A 20,286-nucleotide genomic window follows, 5' to 3' on the forward strand; every position below is an offset into this window, starting at 1 on the left:
AGCTTGTGCACATTTGCACGAGGCTTAATTTAAAAACAGTTAACACAAAAGCATCGAGGCAGTCTAAGCATGGCACTGGTCCTCGGTCATATGCAGTTTTAGAGCATAGGGGTTATCTGTGAGTAAACTGGAAAAATAATGTACTTTAGAATGTCTTTGGTATATTACTTGCAGAATATAAAGAAATACTGCCCGAAGCCTTCCATATACGTGGCACTCGATAGGAAAAGGCAAGTATAGGAGTGTCTGTATATTAGAGTATTCTTTATAAGAATAGCAGAGTAAGTAACAGCCAAATAAAACTTTTGAATATATCATGTGGCTTCCTTGAGAAAAGAGACAAAATAATGAGAAAGGTTTCTGGGATAAGTAAGATTCTTTAATTCTGTTCAGTAGCTGCATATTGCTCTTGCTGTACTGCATTTACAGGTAGATGAAAGAACTTGGAATACAAAACAATCACAGCCAAAATACTCTAGAAATACCTGAAATACTGATTCTTGTTCTAACACTGAGCTTCTTTGTATGTAATGAAATACTGTGCTACTCCATGTCAGACTTTGGAAATGTTCAAGAGACCTTTAGCGGGTTTTATTTTTGTCTCAAATGTTTAGTTCTCTTTTTAAATGTTCTTCTTTTTGGTGTTTCTATTCTGTAAGTAGATAGGCAACATTTTTTCCAGTGGTGGTGGAGTACGCATCTGTCTTGTGGTTCAGACCTTCTGTCTGCGTGGAACTGCTGTATTTCTGTACCTGGGAAGGTCAGATATATACTTCCCACAAAGCTTTATTACAAACTGATCAGACAAGAGTGGAAGGAAGTTGTGAAGTACTTAGTGTGCAGGTACAAGGAAGAAAAATCCCAACAAATATGCAGCTGGCAACAGAAAAGTTCAATCAGTAATAGCTGGATTACAAAAATAAAAGGTTAAACCTTCTTTCCTCGTCACAGGGAAAATTGTGCTTTGCTGTTAACTATCAGCAATCAGTTCCTTCTTATTTATTATTGCGTGTGTGAGGGGTGGGCGGGAGGGAAACAACAAACAAAACCACGAAAACATGTGGTCATGTTAAATGCTTCCCTATGGTTTCCCCAGCTCTGGCACGTTGCTGTTCCCCTGTTCAGAAGAATGGATATTTAATCAAACGTGCGTGCTGTTTGTCATGATTTCCTTGGCAGCGTTGCTGCTGTAGAAGACACAAAGTGTAGCCACAGCCCTTAGGAAGCCTGAAGCAGTGCATTGTATCCACTGAAGTTTAGTCATGGTTTCTTGAGTCTGGTGTGGGTATATTTTACAGCAGCACAGTATCTCTTTTGGGTGTGAGTAATCACAAAAATATTTATGACATAGGGTACTCTGCAGTAAGTCCTTGTGTGTGAAAAATACGAGAATTGGGTTTCCTGTGAGCTCCGCAGCTAACAATAATATGCACTTTGTAGTTGTTTTTTCTAGTAGTAGTACTCAAATGCTGTATGTGCTCAGCTTGTCAGAGCAGCTCTTGTTCATGGCTTCAGACATCTCTGGGGAGAAGCAGTCCCATTTTTACTGAATAAACTGTGTCCAGACTTTGTTGTGCTTTGTGGCTGAGAACCTTAACTACAATCCCACGTGTTAGAAAATGTGTGCAGCAGTCAGTGATGCGTTAACTGATGTGGGTTATGAGCAGCCTAGCACTAACAGGTTTTACTTCTCGACCAGTGTAACTGCTGCTTTCGTCCCAGCCTGTTAGCTGTGGCAAGGTGTTCTGGCATGTATCATGCAATCTTTTAATTCCAAATGTAAAATGTGCCCCCTTTTTTTTTTTTTTTTGTTGGTAAGATTGATTTGGTAATCTTGTGTTTGGACACAGTAAGAGACTATTGTGTTGTAAGACACTATTTGTATTCTTTCTGGTATGTCATTTTCTGTTACTTTAGCTAACATGTTTGCACGAAATGTTAATGTTGGCTAATTTAGCAACTACCTGTGAAGGATGCCCATGGCCAGGGTGTACTTTAGATCAGATTCTAAAGCCAGTTTTTGTATATTTTATGACGTGCTGTTAAACTCTCTGAGTATAGATGTGTAATTTCTCTTCTGTTGCTTAGCAAAGGGATGTAAGATAGAGAATCTGATTACAATTCCACTTGATTTCTTGTATTGTTTCTAAGGACTCCAGGTTCACATTGGTGACAGCAGTGAGGCTGTTCCAGCTATACTGGGGAAGTCACACAGTGTTGCAGAATAATAGTGCAGAGTGCTACAAAGAAGCTGAAGGTTTGTACCACGGCTTTAATGTGGCAGGTTACTTCGGCTGTCATCGGCAATCCAGTGATCAATCTGTCCGTCAAAGCTTGACGTACATTGCCAAAACCAAATGAGAATTTAAGTTACTGTTCTGGCTAGTAACGTTACTGCACGTGACTGCTGATGGCAAGCATCCTCACGTGTTTTTCAGAATGATGGCTTGTCTCTGAATGCCAGCAGTAAAGGCGAAGGATTAGATGTACCTGTTGTTAGTGAGTAATCAAACCTTTTGTTTCAGGCCTTATGAATAATGGTTTTTTGAGAGAGGCACAAGACACTAGTTAGCAGTAGAAACCTATCCTGTGCATGTACGGGTGTGGGCTGTGTTGGTTCATCAGCTACTCCAGTATTGTAAACTTTTAATTTTTAAAACTCTCTGTACTTTTTAACTTGCTGCCAGATTATCTCTACAGCATGCAGCTTTTGCTTTTCCTGGCTTCCAAGCTGTAGATGTTATTACTGATGTAAACATTTTATCTGTGGAAGTTTTATCTTTCAAGGTGAGAAAAGGTGTTTTTTCTTTAGGATTGGAGGTGTGGTTTTCTGGGTAAATATAGTCAGTCACCAGTCTACAGAGCAGATATGGTTTTAGTGTTCCTGAAATAAGCTTAAGTTGAAAACCTTTAAACTCGCATCTGAATCTCTAAATAGTCTGTATTCTTCCCAGCAGAGTCAAATCTTATTTATAAATACTAATGTTTGAGTAACCTCCTATCTAACTAAAACAAATGGGGTAAAACTTGAATGCAAACCCCATGTTTTAAGGAGTGGCAATTCAGGCAAAAAAAGTCTTATTTTAAAATATGTATTTGAGGTCATATGCATCTGAAGAACTTTACTGCAATCTTCTGAATAAGTTAAACTTGTGAAACAGAAGGTATTCCTCCTTAAATATTTAACTTCTGGTATCTGCTTTGGAGCAACTGTACGATCACTTTTTCAGCCTTTTGTGATACCAGAATGGAAGTAAAGGTGTTTTGAATGAGTGTCTAATGCTGTCCCTATCTAAGGTGTTTATTGCTGCTCATGTTGGAGAGCTGAAATGGGCTGTTTCACTTTGGCGAAGGAAACAAATTCTGGTTGGATTATTTTTTTCAATACCTATGTTAGTAGATCCAGGGATTTCTTATTTTTCAAAAGCAGTTTTGAAGAATTGGTCATAGCCATTCGAAAATAAGAATCCTCGCTTATGGTATGTGCTTTTTTTTTTTTCCCTCCCCCTCCTGATAAGACATCTTACTGCAGAAGTAGCCATGTTAAAACGCACAAGAAGGAAATAGAGCTGTTAGGAGCTCATGTTCTCATGTGCACAAGCTTTTTCAGACACTGGTAAGTGGCTTGCTCAGTTTGGGTTTTTACTAAAACATCTTTCTGTAGAGAGAAAAATACAAGGTTCTAAGACTGACAGTGAGTCCACCTGCCAGCATAGGTGTCACTCAAGCTTGTCAGCACTAAGCCGCTGCTTAAATTGTTCTGGTTTTGGTTCTGTTTGGGTTGGTTTAGATGCAGATTGTAGAGCAACATGATCCCACAGAATCGAGACTGTAGGTGCGTGGCCTTTCCCCGTAAGTCATTTGCAGAAACCACCATGACTGCCACTGAGAGCATGTGGCCTCGCCCAAAGAAACAAGCGCTGCTTCTGCAGAGCCTGGCTGCTCAGCAGGAGAAAGCTGGTGAACATGGTGGTTATGTGGCCTTTCTTCTGCTTGTGCAGATTACTTTAATCGCTTACTTTTCAGCCTCAGCTAACAAGACTGCAGTTGGTTGGTTTTGATTCTTTTTTTAAAAGTACTAATGCCCACAATCTTTTGAATCCAATGTTTTTAGCTGTAAGTAGCTGCTGTTAATGAGAATCTCAGTTGAGCCAGTGATTAAATTCTGAATTTTCTTGTACTTAGCCACTTTTTTCAAAAGACACTTTTTATTTGTGTCTATTGTTTGGAGGATATTATTACAGGTAGCTAATTCCAGATACAAGCATTTGGCTGAGGGAAGTACTTGCTTGTTAAAGCGACTTAGAGGAAACACAGTAAGCTACATTTCTGTTTCCTAAAACAGCATTTCAGATTTCTTTCTGCTCCTGACGTACATAGAATACTATTTGGGAAAAACAGTCTTGCAAGTGGTGTGCTTTTTAGACTGTGGATGCACCTAGAATTAGAGCTGAAATTGAGCTTTATGTAAGCCTTCTGTTAAAGTCATCTAGCACTTCCCTCTGCTGCTCTTGATACCTGTTAATGTAGTCTCCATCCTTACCCAAAATAATGAAATTAGCAGATTTCCTGCTTTTCTGAAAGCCTTGCAAAGAAGATGAATTTCAGTTTCAAAAACTTAGTCATCACTTGGGTGGGTTTTTGGGTTTCATGGGTGTGTTTGGAATGTATTGGCTTCTCAGTGAATTTACTGTAATTGAACCTACTATTAATCTGCTTGAATTGGAATGTTAATGAATGCATTTTGGATATGCATAACTTCATGCAGCAATAAAGCACTCCACGTTCTTTCTAAACTTACTTGGCTTTTCTTACCATGTCACCTAAAATGGTATTTTCAGTGCACAGTCTTTAGGGGAAACTTCAGGGGATTCAGTTTTTCCTATATCTGATTATATGTGCATGCTTGGACTAGAAACTATGCGATGCTGCTGCCTGCTTTATTCCAGTTGTCCATTTTTGGTTGGCACAGCAACTTGTAAGAACCATTTTTAAACAACTGTTTCAGAGTCCTTTAATAGAAACGTACTGAAGATGAAAGAGCGCTGCACAGCGGTTGCTTAGTCCATCTGGAAATAGAGGAGACTTCCTCTGAGCTTGGCTGTAGATGCCGTGTTTTCAAATGCCACAATGCATTTGCTGGACAAACAGTAAGGCCACTCTTACCTCTTCTATCATCTGTTTTCTGCAACTCTGTGAAATTAAACCTAATAGGTAGCAAGGTTTCTTTTGATTCAAAGTTACAAGCAGGTGGCATCTCAAAGTAGATCTCTATTCTTAAGTAAAAGTAACTTTCTTTGCCGCATGTAACTTGAAAAATTGGTGGGTGGAGGAGATGCTAGTCCTTGTCTTACAGGAGTATGCAGCGAGGGGGAGAGAGCAGTCTCTGTGCTGTATTTTTGGTGCTATTACAGTCTCAAAATTGTCATGACAACTAATACTATTTATCTCTTGAGAATCTTGAAACTGTGCACTTAATTTTAAGGTTAAGGTCATGATTATCTTCCAGCTGATAAATGCTTACAACGTGTTGTTGAATTCACTATGTTATGCTTCCTTCCTATGATTACAGTTTTATCTTAAGGAAGGGACTTGCAAAACAGCAAAAACTAATTACTCCAAATCTCCTTCCTTAAGGGTGACTTGGACTATGCAGCCAGATAGCATCTCAACCAGTATTGCGTCCCTATAGACAGTCACGCTTGCAGCACGTGGGGCTTTTAACCTCAGGCCACCAAGCTATCTGAGGAGGGAGTGACAAATTACCTGATGCTCGGCATGCTCCAGATCTGCATGAAAGAAATGCCGTTTGAAATGTTTCCTTTCTGAGACTCGGATGAGTACTATTTCTTTTGGAGATATCCTCATGGATATCTGCCACACAGGAAGCTTTATGTACAGGTTACTTCCATGAGCTGTTTGTCTGTGAGCTTCTAACTGCTCAATCTTACTGTAATTTCACCAGCAGTACTGGTCAGTTGTCATGAAGATACTATCCAAACCAGCAATTTTTATGACCGTGTAAAGGTAGTACAACAAAAAAGGATTATCCTGCCACAATAACCTAAACCTGATTTTTGAACTCTGCAAGTCCAGTTGCATGTTCTAAAATCTGTCCTGGTGCAGTCAGGAAGATGCATGTAAGTAAACTAGATACCAGAGCCTAGGTCTTTTTTTTTCGTCACCTGCAGTTCACCACAATCCCCTTAATTCTCTTGAACAAGGTTTCTGTATGTGAGCTTGCTGACTAAATAATTACAACAGGGAATGTGACATTTCCAGTCTTATTAAATATCACAGCAATGATTCATCAGGTGCTGAGTAACAGTCAGTGGATGTATGAGACTTAAAGGGAGAGGAAGCATGTTACTGTACAGCCTACTCTTGTGTCGTTGTTAGTTCTGTCTATTTCTTAAATACTCCTTGGTGGAGAGATGACTTTAAGCTAAAAGATGAGTTGCTTTATACAGTCTTACTTTCTGGTGTTCTGTTAAAGCCTATGCTTTGAGTCTTAAGCAAGAGAATATGCAGCTAGAACTCTGAGCTTGAACTGTTTCAATATGGCAAGAACTACAGTTATGCATTCCAAGTGGGTATTTGACTTTTTGCTCTATTATCTATTACCATAAATGGCTGGAATCTGAACTAAGTAAGCTACTTGTGGAGCCTGAAGCAAGAAGTGCTGCTTGGTATGGGCTAACTGTGCTTTTCCGAGATCTTTAGGACTGAAACTTCCCAGTGTTTTGAGCAAAACAAATCAAACCAAGACTGTCAAGAATCACCTCTTGCGCGACCTTCCAATTCAGAAAACTTTACACTGCCCATTTGTAAGCCCTGTAATGCACTGTCACGTTTCACTGAAGTTCTCATCGACTGTTTTCAAACCAATTATAAAAGCTAATTTTCATTTTAGGGAATTTAATTTTCCTTACTTTTCCTACTTCTGTAGGAAAGCATGGTGCCTCTGCTGAAGGCTGGTTCTGAGAGCCTTCAGAGGTCAGTTGGAGCCCCGGGCTGTCATGGCTGTGATCCTGTGCCTGCGTGGCTTGCGAGCCACTCTGAACCGAGTCAGCAGCTGGGCTGCCCTCCTCCCGTGGCAGGTTGTGAGACCCACTGCTCTCAAAGTGAGCTTATTCCAAAGTAGTAAGGCTTAAGTGGGAGCACGTTTAGCTAACCTTTGCCTCAAGGAACAGCTCTTCTGGAGCTTCAGCCCTGCAGAGTGAGCGTGTACATAATTCTCCAGACATGCCCCACTTCCTTCTTTTTGGAAAATTTCTTCCCTTGCTCAACTCCCACTGCCACAGCAACCAGTAAATACTAATTCTCAGTAGTAAAATTCATTAAAGATGACATTTAGCCTAAATTAGTGAAACATTGTGATGGTTACTACACAAATGTATAATTAAGCATTCTTCAGTAACTAGCTTCAAATTAGTAAGGGACATGTGAAATGCAATGTGGTTGTCTCACTGGCTATCCCAGTTGAAACTGCACCTAGGCTCAGGCTACAAAAATAGACATAATGTGGAGTTTATGGTAGCTTTTCCTGGTGAAATGAGAGTCCTTCTGGACTAGAAATCTATTCTAATGTTCCCTGGGCTTTAAAAAGGTAGCAGTGCTTAGTTTCAGATCAAAGAGAAGTCTGCTAGGTTTCTGTTTCTAAAGTTAAGGGAAATTTCAATACTAAAATAGCTTATTCAGTATTTTCTTCCTGAATAAATGCAAGTATTTTTTCCCTACTTTCTGGAAGCAATAAAAGATGGAAATGGAAGCAACAGATAATTTTCCTCATCATAAAGATCAATTCTCATATTTTGATAACTTCATAATCTGGAGAAGAACCAGACAGTAAGTCACTTCTGTTTTTTCACTAAGTTTTGCTATGACAGCCAAGACTGCTGTGCAGCACTCTGTCTGTACTACTATCCACGCTCTTGAATTGCTTCTCATTGGACTTTATACCTTTCCTACCCAACAAGAAAAAAAAAATAGAGCATAGTTCCTGAAAGGAGCTGTTAGGTTGCCATGTTCTCTAAGGAGCTATTTGGAAATTTTGAGTAAGTGAGTGGGTGGGTCTGTTCCTACCTATATCTCTTCACACATTGTGAAACATCTTCCTTGTAGGTGACTGATCTTGTTCTTCTCACTTAACCCTGAAAGGTGAGTCGTATAATTGATGTGATACATCCTGTCCTGAATTCTGAATAGTTGTCACCGAAAGGATTGGATGGACGTGTGTAACCACGCCAGGACAGCTTTTTATTTCAGTTTAGCAGTTTGTCAGCGACATTTTAGGTACAGAATAAAGACAAAGCAAATAAAAAGTAGACTCTCTGCTGTCATATACAGTGAGTGAAAGATCAGCCCTCAGCTAATACTTCAGAGTACTGATGAGCATTTCCTGACTGCACTGGCTAATGAATCAAACGGCTGAATCAGCAGTAAACTTCAGGAGTAAATTCAGTTTGGAGAAACACAACACAGAACGAAAGGCTGCCTCGGTCCAACTGCTATCCTGGTGCCTCAGGAGGAGGCACTGAAGGAGACTGGCTGTCACAGTCATGATCAGCACTGGCTTGTTTGCTCAGGCAGGCCTGAGCAAGAGTTCTAGCAGCTGCTGAGAGCTACACCCCTCTGGAGAGGAAAGAGTTCAGGCAGCTGGGCTCCAGCTGAGGCTTAGGCCCGAGACAGGCACCAAGGCCCAAGACAGACCCACCTATCTGTAGTGATTTATCACAAAAAGGAAGTAGAACCTGTTTGTTGTAATCCCATTAGAAAAAAAGACTGTAGAAGGCCAGGTGTGTTTTTAAAAAGGAAAAGAAGTGAATATTAAAAAAAACCACCCCACACTGTAAGGGAAAAGCTTTTGTTTTAAGGGCTGGTGATCATTAGTGTGTAGTGCTAAAGCTGAGGAGTTTGATTCATGAGACAAATAAGCATTTTAGATTAAGATGACCATTAGAATTGTAACGGCAAGTACAAATGACTTCAATTTAACTGCTTTAAGGCATTGAATAGAAGGGTTTGTTACCTTGTCTCTCAAGACTTTGAACTGAAGGAAAGCAGCAAAGTTTGTTTTCAACTCCTGGGAAGGTCAGCAATTAACAAAAGCTGATTCAGAAGTGATACAAGAAACTAAACCTGAATGAAGCTGTTTAAAACTAGTTTAGCTCTTCAGTCATTAATTCCATTAATAGATCTCACAGCTTTAGAACTTAAACAAGCACTATTTTCAACTGACTTAGTTTTTCATTTCTCCTACTCTTCAAATAAGCCTAGCCTTAATACTTCAGACTAAAATTCCTTTTCCTGAACTCTTGCTTGTTCTGTAGGCAGTTTGGAGTTGTGCAGAGCCCCTTAACCTGTAACCAGCTGTTACAGTTAGGTATGTTCCCATCTCTTCTGCCAAGAGCAGTGACAGACTGTGGCTAGGAACAACCTGCAAATTGTGATATTAGTTAATCAAGGAATAACCAAGTAGTGGTTCTTAATATTAAACTCTGCAGTGTAAACAAGAGATTCATCAGATTTCTCAGCAGATTGTTTTTCTGTACCTAGCCTGGCTCAAATAGAGTGCTGTAAGAAGCAGCAACCCCAGCCTGAAAATATCTTTCCTTCTTAACGTCTGTTTTGATACAGAGTACAGTTGCTTCCTGAGATGCTGGCGTGTACTCTGTTGAAATGAAAGCTAACGGACAGTAAAATGGAAAATTTATTAGTGCAAGTTGGTCACTCAGTTGCTTCCAACAAGTACATAATAGCGTCCCATGCTTATTACATTATAAACAAACCTGCTGTAAGTTAACAAAGGTTGAACTTGTCTTGAAGTAACAATGTGTTACATATTGTCATCATCTGATTCATCTTCCTCTTTCAAAGATTCCTATTTAAAAAAAAAATCATTTTAACACTTGTTTTGCAATTCAGCCTATACTAAGCAAAATGAGTTTTGCTGTAGCTTCACAATCCTCTCGCTGTCTAAAGCCTTGTATTCATCAGGCTCATTCATATCATGAGGAGGAAATACTGAGTACTATTGTTAGAGCAATTGGAAACCTATTAAATGCTGGCAGTCTCTCCAGCTGGTTGTCTTTAAGAACTGTTCTGGGCAAGGTGACATAAAACCTCTCCTGCTCACTCATACCATTGTTGAAGAGTTAATACATTTACTTTGGAAGGAGAAACACACCACCTCTGTGAGCCGGCCAACTTCCACTGGTTTTGAAAGTAAGAACTAACCCTGGATTGCACCATAAACTTTACAATTCTTTCAGAGTAACATCAGCTGACACTGAAGTGATGCATGCAACTATAAATTTTCTGGCCATCGCAACAGTAGAAGTCTAAACTTCAGTTAGTTTCTTCTACTTTCAATTTGTTTGTCATGTTAAGCACCGAGATGATACCAAAGTCAGACCTTACCTTGGCATATTTTTCTGCTTCTTCCCTGATGTCTTTGGGAACAATTTCATGTTTTCCATTGGTTACTGTCAATAAAAAGAGTGCATCTCAGTTAGAATTCACACAAAGACCTTAACATACAGAGTGAAATTAAGAAGCAATGTTTTACTTCATTCATGTAAAGTTACACCATTTTTTTATAGTGTTTATAAAAATTATAGAAATGCATTACTTTCTCCAACCCAGCTGAGTTCCAGCTCAAAAGCTTTATCCTTTACTTCATCGTGAACTATGTAGATTCTGGAAGGGACAGAGAAAATGCAGATTAGAACAAACTGATCACAGGGCTAAATACACTTTCGCGTATCCCTGCTCAAGTTATCCTAATTGGAACAAACATCAGGATTCAAATAATGCAGAACCAAGGCTGTGTCATGTTTGCCTGCTTCTGCTAGGTTAGTTATAATACAGCTCGAAGCGTACTGTATTTCTCTTCTAAGTCTTATTTCAGTTTACACTTAGGACTTAATTTCAGTAGTATCTTGTGTCTAATTACAAGCCTCCAGGCAGACCAACATGCTTATGGCAAAGGTACTGGCAATGAGAATTTAAACTACAAGTGGCATGACAGCACACACCGTACCGTCCAGACTAGTAAAATCACTCCGCAGTCTGTGGGATAAAAACGTTACACCCTAACGCCTATACTGATTTGACGGCAGCCTAGTGTTCAGTCCTCAGTGGCAGGACATGTAAACGAACAGTAACACCTCTGAATTCAGACATAAACTCAAAACAAGAGGTGAACTTACAACGACCTGTGGCTTTGCTTGCTGACAAAGTATTGCCTAGTTTCTTTCAGAAAGCATTAATAAGGCAAAAGCTGGACCATGCCAGCTCTTTCTAGCCACGGTAGAAAGCTTGGAGATAGTGGTGGAAGGAAGGATACCTTCAGCATCACAAAAAGTACTTCCAATTACACTATCCTGAAACAAAGTATCGTGAAACAAGTACAATGTTAACGCCGGTGTCCCAGGAAATACCACTGCAAGCTTATGTTCTTCTGAGGCCTTTCTGTCACTGTTAGGCTGGACTTCCTGATCATTGCATAAGACAATCTACAGGTCTTTCTTACGCCTTCAGCTGGTTACAAGCCTATTCCAAACTGTATCTTTTTAAGGTCTTGGAGAAATTATTACTCTGGACTCTGGCTCATATTTTAGGGCTAAAAAATTATTAAAATATTTGTTGTCTTGTTAAATGCTACTAAGGAGCTGAATTTGAGCTGAAAACCACAACTGTATCTAGAGCTGCTAAGTTTTGAGCTAAGGCAGAATTAAACAACAGGAGTCTTTTCATTACTTGAGAGGCTGTGTCTTGTTTGTGCTGGTTTAGAATTGCTTTGAGGTCCTTGCTATGTTTCAAGAAGGGAGATCCCATAAATTCTTTCTTGTACCTGCTGCCATGACAGCCTCAGACACAAACTTTGAAATAAGCTCCTGTGCTGCAACACCCATGACAGCAGCATATTTATTACCACTTTATGACCTTCTAAGCAATAGCCATAAAATGCTGGAGATTATTAAATTTGTCACAAGCACAGAACATGTCCCTAAAGCATTAAAATTAAGTGTTACAGATGCTTGTATTTTTTGAAGAGTTACTAATTCACAAAGTACTTTCAAGATAGTTTACTACTGACTCTACTTACAGGAGAGTAGACTTTCTATTAAGTACATTACCCTTACAGAGAGTTTGTGGGATAGTGTTAGTGACTACAGGCGATTCTGTCCCTGATGTATGTTGTCCTAAACTGTATCAGTAAATAGCAAATTAAGTATTTCCAGTCTTTCCAAGTGGCGTCAAGCTTTATCATTTAAATGAGACCAGCTACAGGCTATATATATCTTTTAAACAAGGAGTTGAGCTTCTGTCCCAAGCACTTGAGTCTTTTTTTAGGCAAACATGAAAGCTGGGTCAAAGACCTCAGCTCCATTTGTGGGCTGCTACTTAATGTCTGAAGTTCATTGTTCAATCTGCGTAACACAGTGGACAGCTCTTTCTTCCGAAACAGAACACCAAGGACTTTCTCTCATCTGTCACCTGGTTTATGTATTTTAAAACCAGCGACTATATCCAGACAGTTTAACCTTTAATCCACTGCTGCTACAAACTGCACCTATAAAAAGCAGTAGATGGTATCAAAAGGCCTATTTTTCACATTCTTCAGCATTTTTCAGTACCAAGTAGCACATCCCATCTCACAAGAAGAGATAAAGTATTAATATTAGAAGATTCTGGAGTCAGCATGAGCACTCATCTAGCAGAAACAAAATCAGGTACCCAATTTAAAAGAAACAGCTTCTGTTTGAAATGTACACCTTTTTGTTGAGCTGGAAAAATGGGTTGGAGACTTACATTTTCGCGACCTCTTTAACAACATCACGGCAGGTCATTTCCTTCATCTACAGACAAAAAAAATACAAAAATACACAGCTTAAGAGAAGATACTGTTCTCCATTTCTGCAGGGCCAGAACATGAGTGGCTGCACACATGCCTGATGAGCTTACTGTTCAGTAATGGTAAAAGTAACAAAAAAGCTAAGACTAGAACCAAATTTATTCTCTACAGTCAGTCTTTCAGCCTGCTACATGCAAGTCATCCTTCCAGCCAAGAATTTTACAACTGAAAGATTCTGTGAAAGAACTGTTACTTCCCCAGTTTAAAGGGTTCGACCGCTGGAAGCTTAGAAGCTGAACAGAAGAAACTTGACTTTTTCTTCGATGTTTTATGATCAATTGACATGAAATAACCATAGGTTCAATATGGGGGAGGCATAATTTAATGTACAATATTCACATTCTTTCTTGGTAGCACAGTAATACTTTTGGTCTTACCAACATTTTATGCAAGCAATTTTTACTTTTGACTAATATTGTTTAACTAAATATTGTTCCACTGTTAACAACCAACTGCCTGCCTGAGCGAGGTATCACGATCGCATTTCATATTTTCTCACTGTTATATCTCAGCCTTCAGACAGTTTCACAATTAATCAAAATAAAGTCTCATGCCAGTTTTCATGACATAATAAATTTCTGTTTTGTAGGTCGTATCTCTTTGCCAGTCAACTCGTCTAGACTACAAAATATATTCTACTGCATTTCATTGATGCAGTTTACAATCTCTGTCCAATTCTCAGACTGTTTTCAAATCCATAGTACGGAAGCCAGATTTGGGACACTGGTGACAGATGTGCTATCACAGTCCCAGCCCACGAAGCTTCCTAAACAGAGAGCCTCTGCCCCAGCCCTTGCATTTTTGACTCTCAATCTGTAACACACACGGTGTTGGCTGCTGTGTACAAACGTAACTGGTGTCACACAGACATTTCAGTTACTGCGCGCATATCAAGTTGGTGCTTGAACAGGAAAACCCAAGGGTCTGCTACTGTCACACATATTTGCAAGAGAGAAAAACGAACTTTTTCGCCATTTTCCTTTTCCCATGCCAGGTATGTGAATTCTGCAGACAACAAAAGTAAACACTGTAAAAGTTTATTACAGGAGTTAATTACAATTATGTCCGTATCAAAAAGTTGTAGGTAGCATCAGGTCTGAGCACTGGAAAAGTGATCCAGAGAGAAAAGTACTCTCCAACACGGCTACATTTTCCCATAGCGGAAGATACCAGACACCAGATGTGAGCAGTGCAGTGTTTTCGGGTTGCGCCCTCAGCCAGAGGAGGGTTTCACATATGCTGTCCCCTCCCAGATACGAATCTGCTCTGCTCCACCCGTAAGGCAGGTTTAAAGTTTTCACTACGTGCTTGCCTCTCGCTTTCCACCTGTAGTCATCTTTTCCACAGGAACAAATCTTAACTTGACAGACTATTACCACAAAAGCTTTTGCACTTCTCTCTTACTCCCATTTTGACAAATTCAGCTCATCAAAACTAACCGTGGCCTGGAAACCTGCCCAGCCTACAGTTAACAAAAAGGCATCGGCATGCAGGACTGGACTTGCATTGTCACACTGCTGTGACAGGATCACATGTGTTACTGAAGACTTTCTACAAACAAGCCATGAAATAAATAAATGCAGCTAGGCCATATGACACAGCACCGCTCTCGAGTGCCCCACTGTAGAGTTCAAGGAGTGCACATACTTCATAGCTGTACAAAGTCAACAAAAAGTTTTTTTAAAATCCCAGCACTGCACACCCAATATATCATTATCTTTCTCCCATTCATACACATGGGAATTGAGATTATGATTTCCCAGATGCCACGATTCCACCATCAAGGTCAGGTGATCTTGTAGGCTTCCTACTTCCAGTTCGGCGTTCAAGGATCTGACCAGATTCCACTAAGTGTAGGAACACTGTAATTTTTTCGGTAATTTTTCAGTTGTGATGCTACAGCACCACAAACAGGCTATTTTTAGAACTGTAACAACCACATGAACTCTACACCTTTTCCTGAGCAGCTGTGATGTACTTCTGCACACCAAAACCTTTAGTAAGGTGCCAGAGCAGTATCAGGCAAGAATTGCATGAGACAGACCAGGATTTTATCCCACATTAACTGTCTCCAATTCCAAGGGTGTCAGATATTAAAACACAAGAGGAAGACAAAAATCTTTTAGGATTCTAGTATCATTCTAAATCAGCTTAAGGCACATTTCAATACCTCTCAGTAGCCTTCTCTCCACAGACTAGTTTTACACACCCAGCTGTGGGCGGGCTCTTCAGAAGGCTACAAAAGAACTAACTCATCAGTGTGCACTCACACAACTTTCTGCTAATGCTTGGCAAGTTACAACGTTCTGCAAGTAGGAAATGCTGACCAGAAACAGCTCTTTTTGGTATCAGTGACAGTGTGCCGTACAGCTCTACACTTTGTAGTGTTCACAGCACTAAAGTCCTTTTCATCAGACACGTAAAGATGTTTTGAAAGGCACATTTCAGTCAGTAACAAGATGATAGATGTTTTGAAAAATAAGCAGTACCTCTACACTAGCCAGCTGGGAAACACTGTCTTACCTGGCAAAGATTTTATTTTTGTTCATTATATTTTCAGAGCCATAATATTCCAGTGCTTCAGTATTCTGCAGTTCCACTCATTGTCCTTAACAAGACCAGCTTTTTTTCAACTTTTTAAACAAAAGGTTGACCTAAAACCTTTAGAAAAAAAATAAGATATACCACCCTGTACAAGTCAGCCCTAAGGTTTTCATTCACAACTAAAAACTTCTTTATGCTTTTATATTCAATTCCTTTATTTGCCAGCATAAATGTTTACGCTTCCTGTTTTAAACCACTGCCCAGGGGCAAGACTTGAAAAATACTGCTATTATAGAAGCAGTAACTATCCTAGAACATACAAGGGGATATTCCATCTGCTTCTCCTGTATTTTATATAATTCAGACATCCAGCACGGTAACATAATAAGCTAGGAATGTTTGTCTTGGAGCAGCACAACAAAACTGTAACATCATACCTGAAGTTTTTCTATCTCAGTTTTCGCAGCCTGCCTGGCTTTGCCAATGGCACACCCCCAGTAACCCTAAAAAAAACACAAGACAGAAAAAAGCAAATTTTATTAAATACTAATCCCTCTACACTTCTTATAGTCACTTAGCATATGACAACCCTCACCCTATTCAGAGTAAACCTTGACATTGTTCTCTCTTGGGGCACATTCCCAAATTGTTGTATAGAACCCAATCACTAGATGGAAGTACTGCCACTGGTGACAACAGAAGTGCTCCATAGTTCCTGGGCAGAAACAAAGCTGCTCAGTTTGTTGCAACAGGTAACTTTTTTATTGCTATTACGGTAAACAGAAAAGCAAACTAGAATTGGGGAAGTTCTGCAGGATCAACCCCATCCCATGGGCGACAGAAAAGGCAGCACTAACAACAATTGACAAATCTATTTTGATTTGACTTGCCCTTGGCAGCCCTCTTACCTGACCTTACCTCAAGTATTTTGTGAACGGGGGTATCACCACAAAACGTGCCCTCTTGGGGCACTGGGTGGGACTTGACATTGGGCACAGCCAGGTGGAAGGAGCTCCCCTGTTTCTGAGAGACAAGCTTTAAAACCAGTTTCTCAGAGACTGTATTCTAAGGAATACACGAAGTGTTTGTCGCAAGGATGTGCCTGAGCAAAACCCAGCTCTGCTCGTTTTAAGCAGCGATTCACCAGAGACCTTCCCCGGCAAAAAAAGAGAGAAAACCAACAGCTCTTTTGGAATGACACTATTTTCCCAGCTAGGACCTTTCAGAAGGGTAACTTGCACCAAGACGGACATATTTTTGACACACTCACGTATGAAACTCCTGATGGATCAATCATATATAGTTGTGCACCATCGTCATCATCGTAGGACCCCAACATGAAACTGGAGGGGAAATACGAAATTAGAAACATGTCTTTTACCAACATGCACAGAATTACAGAAACCACTCCAGCTCCAGTTTCCTACATTCCTCTTGGTGCAAAACTCCCACTATCCTGCTACATTCTATTAAGCAATTTGTCTAAACAGTTTGGTTACCATGACAGCCCCGCTCCTGCAAGTTGCCAGAAACCTTTTATTTCCCTGTAACTAGACAGCAGATCTCACTTTATTAATCCCTTTGTACTGGAACTGCGTAGTAGTTGTAAACTGCTCTTAAATTACTAGGACAAGCAGGGTGATTGCAGAGGAAAGTTCTGCTTTCCTCACTGTCACAGACCTAGTAGCATCAATTCTTCAGCTTTAAAATTCACGGGCAAACTGGCAATCTACAGAGAAGCTCGCCGTACCGATACACAAATAGGAAATCTTCACCGAAGATTCTACACACATTTGAAAGACTCACCTGCAACCGAAAGGCCGGACAGCGCTGTACAGCGTGTACGCGTGCACATACATCGCCACCCTGTCTGCAAGATGCTAGGCAGAAAAATAAAAACAATGTCATTTGGAAATCCTTATTTATAGAAATAAGTAAACCTCAAATAATAAAATTTAATTCTGTGTCAAGACTAAGAAAGCCAGAAAACCTGAGTGAACTGCACTGTTTTCTCACCTTCAGTGGAATATCGTAGCCATAGTTAGATCTGAAGTTAGAAGCCTCTTCTCTAGCTATGTCTGCCAAAGAGCGAGCATCTGCCAGAAGTCCCGCTACTGCCTGAAATGAAAATTGTCATCAGCTAGGCCAAACATACCTTGTAATAACTTATCAATAAAATCAATGCACAGAAGTCTTAATTATGTGACTTAACTGTGATCTTTATTGAATTCTATGTACAAGTGGATTCAATCGAGTTATTCATCTGCTAGCAAACTCAAAACATGTCAATATGTTAATGCAAAATAGAAATTTTCTCTAGAGAAAGTCAATAACCAAAATTATATTAAATAGTCTTGTGATTGGCCACCACTACACTAACCTAACCAATACTTCATATTATAGATATTAATATTATATATGAAATGTTGTTTATTATAAGAAGACAATTATAGCAATATACTATTTATTTTGTGTTTTGTGTGACTTGGATAGGAAGCAAATCCAAGTCTCTGCCCGCTACTGATGATGTCACCTGCAGATAGTTTCAGGCATTTCTGTCACAGTTAATAACTACTTGATATCATCCTGGCACCACTTTTACAAATTAGCCAGTAACCTATAAATCAGTCTCTACAGAGCTCAGCTGACTCCCACACCGCTGAAAAGAGAATCTTGTGTACAGCATCATTTCCCCCAACACACCAGATCTGTTAACTGCATAAAGAAGTACCAAACACGTTAATATTTACATTTAGGTTTGAACAACTAAAATGTTGAAAAGCATTTAAAACAATTTAAAGCAGCCTCAAAATATGTATCTATGTTCTATTTTAAATCTGGATTTTATTTATACATGTGTGTGCAATCAAGAATAAATTACAGAAAGCAGTCCCAAACCTCACTGGCATTTCTGACTCTGTGCACAGAAACATTAACGTTACTTTCCTTATCTACTTATTACTCAGTCTCTGATTCAAAGATTTCTACTTTTATGAGGGACCCTTTCAATCTATGAAAAAATGAATTACATGACATCTTACCATTCCAACGTGGCGATCGACATTGAAGAGACGTTTATTGGAACCCTCTTCATAAAGCTTGGACAGAACTAGTTTTTCTACTCCAAAGACAACGCCATCTTTGCATCTTATCCCAATTGCTGTACTGAAAGACAAGAAAAATCTAAGTTTCTCGCACAGAAACAGAACTGCAGTATAAAATATGTAACAGAGAATTAACAAGATATGAGAAACAATGACACACGTTTCCCTAGAAGTAGATTTATTACAGCTCCACTTTAGCACTGAAGACAAGGGGAAGAAAAAAAAAACCAAAAGCTCATTAAACTTACATACATTTTCTTAAATAGAGAAGGAGGAGGCTGTCAAAAGTTCCTACCCAAATAGTTTTGAACAGACCATATGCAGCAGAGGCATCATTTGGAGCGATGGCACTACCATCGCTCCGTCACTGGGCTGAACAATACCAGTATGAAACCACAGAATGTTTAACCTCTCCCGTTGGTAAACCCACTGTTATTCTAAGAGATGTAACAACTCTTTCTGTAACCCTCAAAGAAGGGCAGCACCAGGCATAAATTACCAACCATGGCATGAACTGCTACACGAAATACTTTGGCTGATTCTTATTTGGCAGCCTGTGGCTACGATCAGATGCTTGGGTGATCCAGTCCACGCCCCGCTGATCAATCATCTCGCTGCTGCTAGAGCACAGTTGGCATTTTCACAGCATTCCTTTGCATACACTTGAGGAAAGGCAGATAATTGCAGAGAAGCTGATGTAGCCTTAGCAGGACACCCTCAGTTTCTTGAGGAATACTTGTTGTTACAAGTTTACGAGGCCCTGAGCATGTCAGTCTTCGAGTGGCCCAATTCACATCCATAAAATGGACTTTTAGATACAGCTATAAGAGCTCTACTGCGACAACAGCTGAGCACCTTACACACTGTCATGAGACCTGTGACCAGGTTTCGCCCCAAAGCATAAATTTTTATTGCCCTTGACATATGTAAGTTTACTGCCTTCCTGCGCATTCTCTGCAATACACCTCTTTTTAGCAAGCAAAAGTAATTCCTAGCAAGCGTGCAAAGTGATTTCTAGCACGCAAAGTGATTATACTACTTCTACACCCAATTTGAAGCCTCCTAAAATGAACATAAGGACAGCACTGCTCAGAATTGATTTTAACAACATAATTTTATCTGCAACACTGCCATGCTTGCCTAGTCTGATTACACTGCTTTAAAAGAGGCCAAAAACCAGGCAGAGATGCAGATCTTTGTATCTTACCTGCTATTCTCCACAGCTTTCATAGCATATTCAACTTGAAATACTCTGCCATCTGGAGAAAACGTAGAAGCTGACAGGTCGTACTGAAGAAAAAAAAACCAACAGAACATTACTCAGGGAAAAAAAAAAGTTATATCTCAGTATTTTTAAAAGAAGTCTGCGTATTTAGAAATGCAGGGCTGTCAACTGCATGACATCAGGGGCTCTGAAGTACCAGAGGCTGGCTGTCCCCTCGCATAAGATGCCCAAACAACAGAAGCAAGGAGCCGTGGCATCCGTGCTGCACACACCCGCCCTTCAAATCCCGCCCATCCAGACACTGCACAGTTCTGAAGCCACCGCGCATTACACAACACCTAAAACCTAAGGCAGCTTTCTGCAGGCCTTCAAAACGTATTTTAAAATTTTCTGGAGTCATAGGCCTTTGCTAACAGGCACATATTTGGAACGCTTAAAAGCACATCGGGGCACAGGCAGGCTCGCCTGCCGGGGCCGAGCACTCCAGGGGC

General features: G+C 40.0%; 1 protein-coding gene across 1 annotated transcript; it reads right to left on the minus strand.

The window, feature by feature from the left end:
- Nucleotides 1–9,694: 9,694 nt before the first annotated feature.
- On the minus strand, nt 9,695–19,860 carry PSMA3 (proteasome (prosome, macropain) subunit, alpha type, 3; the record flags this gene model as incomplete). Its single annotated transcript, XM_009864787.1, has 10 exons — nt 9,695–9,883; nt 10,423–10,487; nt 10,634–10,701; nt 12,820–12,866; nt 15,904–15,969; nt 16,737–16,809; nt 17,273–17,346; nt 17,483–17,584; nt 18,508–18,631; nt 19,778–19,860. Coding segments are annotated over 10 exons (747 nt in total), but the record flags the coding sequence as incomplete, so codon positions are not given.
- Between the last annotated feature and the right edge of the window lie 426 nt (nt 19,861–20,286).

The sequence above is a fragment of the Apaloderma vittatum genome, unplaced genomic scaffold (assembly GCF_000703405.1).
Source record: "Apaloderma vittatum isolate BGI_N311 unplaced genomic scaffold, ASM70340v1 Scaffold46062, whole genome shotgun sequence".
In the NCBI taxonomy this organism is placed as follows: Eukaryota; Metazoa; Chordata; class Aves; order Trogoniformes; family Trogonidae; genus Apaloderma; species Apaloderma vittatum.